At 39.2% G+C, this 11,346-nt stretch overlaps 2 protein-coding genes across 2 annotated transcripts; one reads left to right on the plus strand and one right to left on the minus strand.

Annotated features, from left to right (window-relative positions):
- The first annotated feature begins 423 nt into the window (after nucleotides 1-423).
- ndufs7 (NADH:ubiquinone oxidoreductase core subunit S7) lies at nucleotides 424-4,019 on the plus strand. The gene is made up of 8 exons (XM_086090280.1): nucleotides 424-528; nucleotides 1,029-1,065; nucleotides 1,353-1,424; nucleotides 1,544-1,664; nucleotides 1,950-2,129; nucleotides 2,433-2,479; nucleotides 2,666-2,754; nucleotides 3,140-4,019. The coding sequence occupies exons 1-8, from the start codon at nucleotides 513-515 to the stop codon at nucleotides 3,235-3,237; spliced, it is 660 nt and encodes a 219-aa protein (XP_085946406.1). The 5' UTR covers nucleotides 424-512; the 3' UTR covers nucleotides 3,238-4,019.
- A 417-nt stretch (nucleotides 4,020-4,436) lies between these two features.
- On the minus strand, nucleotides 4,437-8,297 carry gamt (guanidinoacetate N-methyltransferase). The gene is made up of 6 exons (XM_086089107.1): nucleotides 8,000-8,297; nucleotides 6,767-6,912; nucleotides 6,603-6,666; nucleotides 6,450-6,517; nucleotides 6,253-6,363; nucleotides 4,437-4,689 (listed from the first exon to the last, which is right to left on the minus strand). Exons 1-6 carry the CDS (start codon nucleotides 8,178-8,180, stop codon nucleotides 4,549-4,551), a joined length of 711 nt encoding a protein of 236 aa, XP_085945233.1. The 5' UTR covers nucleotides 8,181-8,297; the 3' UTR covers nucleotides 4,437-4,548.
- Nucleotides 8,298-11,346: the final 3,049 nt, after the last annotated feature.

The following is an 11,346-nucleotide window of genomic DNA, read 5'->3' on the forward strand; positions in this document are numbered from 1 at the left end:
AGCTTCCTTACATCAAGTAAGACCTCCCTTCTAACTTGATGTAAACTCGGAATTGTTTATAGTTTTCAGAATGTAACTAACTAGTAGCTGATTTGGAGTTGGACAAAAGCTGTATGTGTGTTGTAACAGCATATGACTCTTGTTCAACCACTAAAATCAAGATGATTCGGTACATTGACCTGTACACAACATAATAGCAGGTCCTTAAGTTCAATGGATGAGCAGACTGCTCAAAATGCACTTTATTTACTGTATGTACAGTATGTGTACAGTCGAACTAAGAACGTGTGGCCTGTGGGCCATATTTGATTTCCCACTACTTTTACACCACAAAATGTATACATGTATGCATTTTTTCTTCTGGAAAATATGTACATAAATATAATTTATTTAATTCGTGACCATATCCTTTTGATGATCAACTTGACTCAGAGCCGTAACGGCATCGCCCCCTAGCCGTGTGAGCAAGGCATTAACACCACCCGAACTGTGACGTAAACACATTTCCAAAGATGGCGGCGTTGGTGGGTATGTAATGTTTTGGCTGAAATAATACACTTTCGTTAACCTTATCGCGCTTTATCACGGTGATTTGCATATTGTGTTTGAACATTTGTTGTACCAAATCTCACGTTGTGTTTGGACTGGGCCAGTCTGCGAAGCAGGAACTTTTAAGCGCATACGCACGCTGACCTTGCTGCGTTTGTATTAGCTTGGTGGCTAACGATTGAGCTAAGCAGACCGCTGTTGTACTTATAAAGCACTGCTGTGACGTGAGAGTAAAGTTATAAACAAACAGACGACACACACTCCCAGAAGACAAGATTGTTGTTATCGATTGTTGAATTTTATTTATGTTGTAGTAGCTGATTCGCATCATCGTAATCGTTTTTCTTGAGAAACAATACAATATAAATATACAGTAAAATGAATTGTTGTCATACATCTAGCGTAACAATTAAGTGACATTAATATATGAGTGATTGACAATTCATCTAAAATACTAAATGTCTACTGTTATTTTGCAGTGCCTCGCTTTGCCATGTCTGGCAGTTTTTGTGCAAGGTAAGTCGCATGTTCTTCCGATTGAAAGATGGAAGTTTTAAACAACACCTAGGATGGTCATTTGAGCTGAACACTATTGATTAACTCTTGGGTTGTATTTGACAGCATAACACCAAACACAACAAGGTTCTGTCATAATTTCAGTTCAGATCAGCTATATTGGCTTTCTGCCACCTAAAGTGCTCTGGCACCTATTGTTTACAAACATTACGCAATGTCCTCAAGGACCTTACCAAATGTTTATAATTTGAGTTTGATTAATGTTTGACCTGCTCCTTGTTCCACAGACCCATCTCATCGTTGTTTCTTCAACCGAAGTGTCTGCACGGCATTGCTAAAAGCGAGAATACCACCACAAGGTGAGTTGCTTGTGAATGAATTGAAGGCTAATATGTCCAGGAGGGTGCTATAGCTCAGTGGCTACATTAAATGTTTTTGTCAAAGTACCCTATTACAAGGTACTGTGCTCTCCTTACAGTGTGGTACCCGTCCGAGAGAAAAGCACGGCAGTGGCAGCTGCCAAACCATCGTCTGTGGCCAGCAACAAGGGCGAGTATGTCGTCACCAAACTGGATGACCTAATAAACTGGGCACGCAGGGTGAGTCGACGATCTTTTGTGGTTGTTTATGGTTCATCTTGAATTCCAAGGAATCAGGAACCTTGTGCCTCACATTCATTCAGCAGCACATACATATTTTTTTTTAAATTAGCATATGAAATGCCTGGTGAGTATATATTACAGTTACATAAGCACTGGTTCCATAATAGTACAGCTTTTCATGAATATGATTTATACAATTAATATTTGATTTTTGGAACACAATATGTATACATTAAAGGCCCTGTAACAATCAGCTGTTGTGTTTACTGTTTACCCCTGCAGAGCTCTCTGTGGCCTATGACCTTCGGCTTGGCGTGCTGTGCGGTGGAGATGATGCACATGGCGGCGCCCCGCTACGACATGGATCGCTTCGGCGTGGTTTTCAGAGCCAGCCCCAGACAGTCTGATGTCATGATTGTGGCTGGGACACTGACCAATAAAATGGCCCCAGCTTTGAGAAAGGTGAGGGGGGGGGAGTATCTACTGAGGAGATACTAATCTTCTGCTATGATGCCAGTATTGTGTTTAATAGTCCAGTTACACCCCTTAAACACCAATAAAAAAAATCTGGACAATGTAACTTGATGTAATGTCTCAGGTTATGCATGTAGACCCTAATGAGGATAAGTACGATAGAAAATTGATGTTTGTGATTTCGCACTTGATGACACATACGGGCATACGGGACCTTGGGCAGGCACTACAGAGAGGGAGAGGGAGAGAGAGGGATGGATAAAGAAGTCAATTACTACCTCTTTTCTACAGGTGTATGACCAGATGCCTGAGCCAAGATATGTCATTTCCATGGGAAGGTAAGATGACCACTACAGTTTGCTTGATTGTAGAATGCAGCATGCAGATCCAGCCTCCGCCACTGATGTATCTTCTTCAAGTGGCTTTTGCTTCTTTCTTCCTGCTGTAAATTCATATTCAAGTGGATATTTCATTTTTCAACTTAGTACTGTTATAATCAAGGCTTTACAACTTTGCTCATGCAGCTGTGCAAACGGAGGTGGCTACTATCACTACTCGTATTCTGTCGTCAGAGGCTGTGACCGAATTGTACCGGTGGACATTTATGTTCCAGGTATGCCAATTTGCCATTTGTTACGTACTTGAGAATTAGGATTGACCTAGTGTATACATTATTGTACTATTGTGCTTTTAATTATAATACAGTGTAACCTTTAAATGAAATCCATTCAAACTTGCTGCAATTTAGAATATTTTTGTATAGAAAACCATGAGAATTGAATTAATCAGTATCTAAAACACAACCATTTTAACCAGGGATAATTGATACCACTTTTTGTGAGACTGATACTCGCCGACTCACCGTGTTTAGACTAATGGGGGCACATACAATATGTTTCCGCAAAGAACATATTATATGTTCAAGTCAATGACAACCGGTCATAGAATAAAATACTGATTTAGTTCTATGCCCCACCCTCAATATGTGCTCTGCACAGGATGCCCACCCACTGCAGAGGCTCTCCTTTATGGAACATTACAGTTGCAGAAGAAGATCAAACGTGAGAAGAAGTTGGCAATCTGGTATCGGAAGTGAATGGGCATTATGTACGATCGTGTGTGTGTGTACTTGGGCTTTAAATGTCCTGGTTTTATTTGGGGCATCGCTCCTCCTCAATGCAGATCTGCAAGAAATCACCTTAATAAAGTCAATGTTATTTAACATGAGCTGTACTGCTGTTTGTTTTCAACCCAACTGAACCTGTTCAGTTTTTGAGTGGAATCAGATGTCATGTCTGCAGGATAGCTTTGTAACATAAGAATGAAAATTCCAAACTTTATTATATTCTTTCAATTGGTCAGGTTGGTACAACCATGGAGTTTTAGATTGTCCCATGTGCAGGGTCGGGGAATCCAGTTCCAGCTAGTAAAAACCCTGAAACAGTTTGACTTTAGCTGCAGGTGTTTCTACTCAATAGGTGGAGATGAACATGTTTACCTGCCAGTTGAGTAAAGCTAGCAACAAAAACTTTGAAAAAATGACTAATCTGTGGCAGGGTTTTTATTTTCTGAATCTGGATTCCACAACCCTGCTGCCGTGTGTACTTGGCAGTCGTAAATCTCGAGTACATAGTTTTGTCACCAGGTGGCGCCAACTTGAAGTAGACCAAAGGTTGAAAAAGAAAAAACGGACTTGTTTTCGTTGCAACTTCACATGCTTTTGTTACAAGTTCTGTTTTCACAAATATTTAAGGAATTAAACAGAAATGTAGCAAGAATTCTGCTTATGTCATATATCTAGGACTAGTGTGATTGTATTTGTGTTATGTCACAATAGAAATTTCCACTAATAATAAAGCCTGGAAAATTTAGACACCACTGCAATATCGGTTTATCTTTTTTTCTCTATTTGTATGTATATGTTTGTTTTATGTAACACCCATATTCTAAATGCAAGTGTTATTTAGGCATTTATTTAAAAATGGTCAAAATGACAACAACAAAAATCCATTGTAGTTTCCCTACCTGACATTTTCTGCCCATCTAATGACAAATTTCTTAAGTTTATATTCCCGTGTTTATTTGACATGTATCTTTAAACAGAAACATATACAGTAGTTACTTTGTAGCATCCCAGTATGCCACACAAAAGAAACATTTCTCCCAGTGCTTACATTGAGTCAAGTGCTGGTTACATTTGCCTAATAAAGTGGCCACCGTGCAGCGTAAAAGCTTTCCCGTTAATTCTCATGTGACATGCAAGCATCATTTGATCAATCCAATGACCCATGGACATAGTTGGCATGGACTTGATTTTATTGAAAGAAGGCAAACACGTAAAGACAAGAAGCGGGTCAGAGAGGGCACATTGCAAAAAAAATAAAAAAAATCAGCTGTGTTTTGCACTTTACTCTTTGATAATGATGGGGGTGATCATCTTATGGAAGGAATAGTATTTGCACTCAGTGGGAGGTACAATGTCCATGGTGGTAGTGCTTATCTTCTCCTTCTTGAAGCCGGATTCAAGCAGCTGAGGCACCTGGGTTTCCTGAAATCATTAAGTCACTCAGAAAGGCGCGATGGTGCCCTTATCGACAACCTTGAACGTATTATTGCAACACGTTGCAAACTTTTGCCCCAAACACGAGGCTGATGTACAGTAGTAGATGTGCTCTGCACCTGAACCTCATAGACCCTTTAATGGCGATCATAAAAGCACAAGGACTTTTCAAGAACTATATGGCTGAAATATTCAGATTTGAGAACTCGATATTAATATTATACAAGAACAACGGATTGATTGTCCTGTTAGACATCGAGAGTGAATGTTTACTCTTTTAGTAGTCAATTCAATTGAATCCAAATGGTAGGGGTCTTAGTTCATCTGACAGGTCCTTTAAAACCTCATAAAAAACGAACTTTGTTCTTGCTTTAGCCATAGAGATGCTGAAAATGCCTCGTGTGTGTGTCCAAGATAAACGTGGCATGTTAATCTTTACATGTTTTTAAATGTATGTCTTCACTTATGGATAGCATGCGGAGAAGAAGACTGAATCGATTTTATTGATCCTAAAGCGGAGAAATAATCGTAAACAAAGTACAAAATTCATCTCTGTCCTAATCTGCAGTATTTTTTCTTCTTCTTCATTCCACTCTTGTAACACCAAAGCGAACCTAGACGTGAACCGAATCATACTGTAACTTGCTGAAAACGACATTTTCACATTGTCCACAAGGCGAGTTAAAAAAATGAAGGTAGGCAGAGAGCGAAGTGAGGGTGTCAAAAAAATGGGTGCCACTACAACTTAACAATTTGGTTCATATACTGTCGATACATTTATGACTAAAAACAACACAATATCTCTTCAAAACACTGAAGCAAAATAAAGATAAATCACTTTTAGAAGCAAAATAGTTTCTTCAGCTTTCTACTCTGTATCAAGGTCCAATTAACAATAATAATCATTAAGCAACTGTTTTTAACTCATTCACTGCCATTGACGGCTAAAGACGTCAAGAATTCATTTGAACTATTTCTATTAGTTTAATATTTTTTCCCCACTTTTGTTAACAAGAGTATGAAAACCTATATATTTTTTATTTATTGTACATTTAGAACAGATATAAAATTTGTGATTAGTCGTGAGTTAACTAGTGAAGTTATTCAATTAATTACAATAAAAAATGTTAATCGCCTGTCGCCCCTAATTTTTAATAATCTTATTTTTTTTTTTTGTGAATTCATGGCAGTGAATGAGTTAAAAATGGTTACTTTACTCTGAGAGGCGGCGATGGGATTCCGTCGTTGTTCAGTGCAGAGGTGGATCTAGTATAGTGGGATACAGGGCCGAAGCCACCCCAAAATCTTGAAAGCAATTACGTAGCAGCTTTTCAATTGACTACAAAATATAAACAATTGATTGATTTCAGTGTGTTTAGTCAATTAAAATCAAAGAATAGCAAAGTGGCCCTTGCATCCTTCTAAATTTCTCTATTTTGCCGTCAATTGAAGTTTGTACACCCTTCCCATAAACATTCACCGAGACAGATTGCTCGTCGGCTTTGCAACGTTACAGAGTGACGACCGCATTTGCTGATGAAAGCAACTGACCTGAAACATGGTCTCAATATTGTTGTATTTGCCCTTGAGCAGCTCCCCCCAGGAGGTCAGGTTGCAGTAGGTGAGGACACCGCCGGCTTTCAGCATTCGGTGAGCGTGACCCTACAGAGAGACAAATCAGACCTTCAAGTGGACCAACAATTGTAACTTCGTGCAAGCCAACAAGCTGCCCCAAATTGTGTACCAACCTTGATGAAGTCAAACTGGTGAGTGTGCCATGTTTCCTCAGACAGAGGGTAAGTGTCATACAGGATTCCTGGAAGAGAGACAAAGTGCTAGTTAGAAGTGTACAAGTGCTTCAATAACTGCACAATTCCTTTGCATCTGCTGTGATTTCATACCATCAAAGTAGTTATCTGGCAGGGTGGGTACAACCTCCTCCCAGAGGCCCTTGAGGGGCACAACCTACGATAACAAAAACATGTTGCTCAGTAACATCTTTACATGTCAGCATAAGAGCAGTAAAAAATAAAAATAAAAAGCCTTCAAGTGGAGCTCCACAGACCTTGTGTGGTTGAGACTTGGCCCACTTCTCCAGTCGGGCAAAGACGCCATCGTTGCACTCGATGATCCAGTGCTCCTCAATGGGGAAAGACTCCACTTTGGTGGCTGCAATGGCCATGCCGAAACCGATCTCCAGAACCCGGCCACCTACATAAAACGACAAACACCAGCAGACCCAATTGTAAGCAGCGAAACCTTGGTGATATTTCAAGTGATTACTTTAAACGTGACATCTAAAATGGCCATAGAGTTGCAGTGATTTAAAAATATATATATTTCATAGTTTGCTGTTCAAGGAATTCCAGTTGGTTGGATGTGACTGGAAACCTTACAGGGTTTCAAGAATATAAATAGATGCGAGTAGAGGCTTGACATTTTTGTTGCAGAGTTCCTGGTGATTTATTGGCCTTTAATTACTTAGTGCACTTGGAGTTAAGTCGGAATTTTAAAATGTAAACTTGACTAAATAATGAAATATTTATTAATGTATTTATATATGGGCGTTATTTTGTCTAAATGAAGCATTTTGTGTCAATGTTCTTTAAATGCATTTTCTGATTCATTTGTTTGTTTTTCATTCATTTAATTTGCATGTACTATCAAAAGAAAATTATTCAAATATTATTATCATCATTATTATTATTATAATTATGAATGAACTATGAATGGAACTGAAGCAAATGTTAGTTAGACTACATGCAAAAACAAAAACAAAAAAAAACCATAAAAAAAATATACCAATACTGAGAAAGTTTGGCAACTGACACTTGTCCTCGCACATGTGTGAGTCTATTTTCACACAAAGCAGAGATGACTTGAGCTCAGTGCCCCACACGCCTCCTGCCCCCCTCCTGCAGACATCTTGGCCAATTTCCACGACAGCTGCTGGACTATTCTGTTCACTTTCCCCACACCAAAGTGTGCTCCAGAGAGTTGATCAAAAAAGGAAATAAAACTATTGTTAAGTCAGCTCAAGTACAACCCCATGTAATATTACATAACTTTATTTATAGCACATTAAACCTTCTCCCAAGTTACAAGGTGTTTCACTTTAAAAACAGAAACAAAATCAGTGAGCAAATTATGTTAAAAAATAAATAAAATAGAAAAGACAAAAATAATCCATATAAATAATTTCAAAATACATGCTTTATCCCTTTGACCAAACATCGGACGGAACGCTGGCATGCAACGCCGCGTCCGATAATGGAAGCGTAAAGAAAGCGCTCTCTACCTTTGGAGGCTGCCACCGTTGCCAGGGAGTGCATGTACGGGGTCTCCCAGCGCTCCATCACGGGCTTGCCCATAATCTCCAGGTGAGTGTCGGTTTCATTGTAGCCGGCGTTGGCGTCGTGCCACGAGGACTTGCAGTCCTCTCCCTTGGAGAAAATGGGCAGGTCGGCGCTGGTGCTCATCTTGTTTAGATGGTTGGGCCGGCCAGACTGGGTTCACGGCGAAGTGTTACGAAAGGAGAGAGCTCGGGCTTTATATCAGGACTGTGGAGTGCTGACGCTGCGGGGGTTGAAGGCACGCCAGGTCAAAGGCGAGCACTCGCCTCTGAGATTGTCTGCAGATAAGATGCGTCACTCGGTTATAATTTGCATGCCTGAGGCCTCAGATAAAGCGAAGGTGCGAGATAAAACCAAGCGAAAGAGAAACACTTTGAGCAAAATTGATTGAACTGTTTTTGAATATGTAAAAAAAACAAAACTTATTTATTTATTTATTTAACGTCCTTATTAAGCAAGCTAGTAAAGCAGGGTATCAAACTTGCAGTCCGGGAGCCATTAGCGATCCACAGAATTATATTTTGCGACCCCCTGTCGTTACTCTGTTTTGAGTTTTCTTTATTTTTTAATGAATTAAGAATGATTAATTAATAAATGTGGGAATTAAATTGTATTCAAATGTATTTTTAAATGTCTTCCCTTGCTGGGAGTTCAGCATTCTTACAACGGTCCCTGGTCCTTCTAGTCTAAAAGGGGGTAGAAGAAGTTCAAACTACTCTAACTACCCCTTCACTCTATGCTATACAACCTTTAATAGTATGTACATAATCTCCAGTTTCTCCACATGTATACCCCAGAAATGGCTATATCAATAATAAATCTTTAATATCCGGTAATCACTTATTTGTAAACCTCCACATTGTCAGAGGGTAGTGGTGGTTGCGGACCCAAACGCAGGGAAGCAGGGAAGCAGGGCATGGAGGCAGAGGTGATGTAAAAAAGAAGAAGAAGGAATTTAATTATACATAAACAAAACTCAAAATGGCCAATGAAACAAAACGTGGGGAGGACAACGAGGCAAAAAGAAATGGCAGCATGACGGGAGGAAAACGACAATGAATCGACGCAGATAGAGGGGAGACAAGAGACTAAATACACACTAACGACACAAGACACACCTGGGGCAAGACACAAGTGGCTGAGAACCCAAACATAACACACATTGTTCTTTCTTATGTGCACAAATATACATAGTGCCCTCCCTGCTGGCAGCATTTTTTTTTATACATTCCTTCAACCTGGTTTATGTTTGGATATTGCTTAAATACCTCAGTCAAGATGGATTCATAATATATATATATTTTTTTACACTTCTATATATTTGTAAATGTTTAATTAAAAAAAAAGAATTAAAAACATCATTTAAAAAAAATCATAAATACAGCTGACACGTCACAGCTTTTAATTACATTTTTGAAATCAAATGCCCTTTCATTCTTACTGGACTCCACGTAACCCCAAGTGGACAAAGTACAGCCACACCAGGTATAATTACAGTAGCCTACCTAAGAGCAATCTATTCACTTAAGTGCTATCAGTCCAACAGTGAAGCATTTTCTGTTATCAAAATTGTATCGTCATTGTGAAGCAGCTTCTTGCTGCTAATTGTTGAAACGGAGCGCCAGCATTTATTGGTCTGCAGACTAGCATCAGAGTGGGTACTCTTACTTTTTCATCTTTGAGTGTTGTTAGTTAGACTGTACTTTTCAAGTACATTAGTGTACTTTTTTAAAGCACGGTTCAGTTGCATTTAGGCCAACTATGTTACTGTATTGTAATGTTGGTCATTGTGGCGGTACTTAAGGAGCCAAGTACATTTTTAGGTTGGTGTAAAATGTCTGATATAGGCCCAAACAGTTCCAATGTATAGAGCAGAATTTCACTGGTTTTGAAGTTCACTCACACAGTCCATCTGTTCCAGGCCTCAGCTGTTTAAATGCCTCCCCTCGATGTGCAAAAATAATGAACACTGCGTGGTTTACAACCCAAGTGTTCCAGGTGTTGATTCTACGGTGATTGCCACTATAAACATTGCTGTTGAAACCACTACACTAAAGTTTATAGTACCAAAAATTTGTCAGTGACAATTTTTTTGTGTGTGTGGCCGGCCGTCTTGACAAAAAAAAAAAAGCTGATTTTTTTTCTACTTTAAGAGGAATTTAACCCAAACATTTTCCTTACATTAATATATTCTATGTGTTCCCACTGGTGTAAACATGATATCTGATTAATATTGCATTTATGGAACATGAACTAAGCAGCAAAAAACACCTGTCTTTTCCCCATCTCAGGGGGCGGCCATTTTGCTACTTACTGTCGACTGAAAACTACAGTCGCTCAAGGCTTAAATGCTGCATTCGAGGATGGTTGAAAATTGGATTTATTCCGCTCGGATTGTCCCAGTTCTGACCTCAAAGCGTTCAGAGTAAATATAAACAACAAAGATGGTTGATTCCAATAAATTGTTTGTTAATATATTCTGGGTAACACAGTCATTCCAAATCACATTGTTTTACATGAACCAATGTCAAATAACTAAATTAAAGTAGCAATAAATAAAGAGAAATAAATATCTGTTTAAAATATTTTGCCATTCACAATCTGTATCTCCATATGGGTTGCCATTGTTGAGTGACATAACATTGAAGCAAGTCAATTTTTCCGACTTTGCAACTCGGACCTCCAAGTTCATTAGGGGCATTCCCGTGTGCACTTATTGGTATGAAGTCTGAAAAGTTCGACTTCCCAGTTTCCTCGAATGTAACATTAGGTAACAACCAATCACAGTTCACCTGTTTTCTGAGTTTGGTCATGTGATGTTCACCAGCTGAGTCATGATTGGTCGTTACCTCAGCCCTGAGCAACTTGAGTATGTGGCAAAATGGCTGCCACCTGACATAAATTAAAACGTATGGGTTTTGCTGCTTAATTCATATTCCAAAAACACAATATTAACCAGAATACAGTGTTTAGACAAGTGGGGCTGCATAGAACATATTGTAAAGAATATTTTGTGTTGACTTCCCATTTTAGACAACGGGCACAATTATATTCTGGAAGTCAATCTGACATGAGTGTCCAATTTTCATGATACATTTACAATGATGTCTAAACTTTCCCCCTGTGCAACATTACACGTGGCACAATGGCACTCTAATGGGCCAAAACAGTTCATTTTGCCCTCTTCACATCACCTCGACCATCATTACCCATCATGCACTTCAGGCACATTAGCCCAGGCTGAGTGGGGTTTACTCCTCACTGAGAGTCCTCATGTAGTCATAGCTTTATG

This window comes from Leptonotus elevatus, chromosome 11, assembly GCF_054856555.1.
Source record: "Leptonotus elevatus isolate MCC_2025b chromosome 11, RoL_Lele_1.0, whole genome shotgun sequence".
NCBI lineage: Eukaryota > Metazoa > Chordata > Actinopteri > Syngnathiformes > Syngnathidae > Leptonotus > Leptonotus elevatus.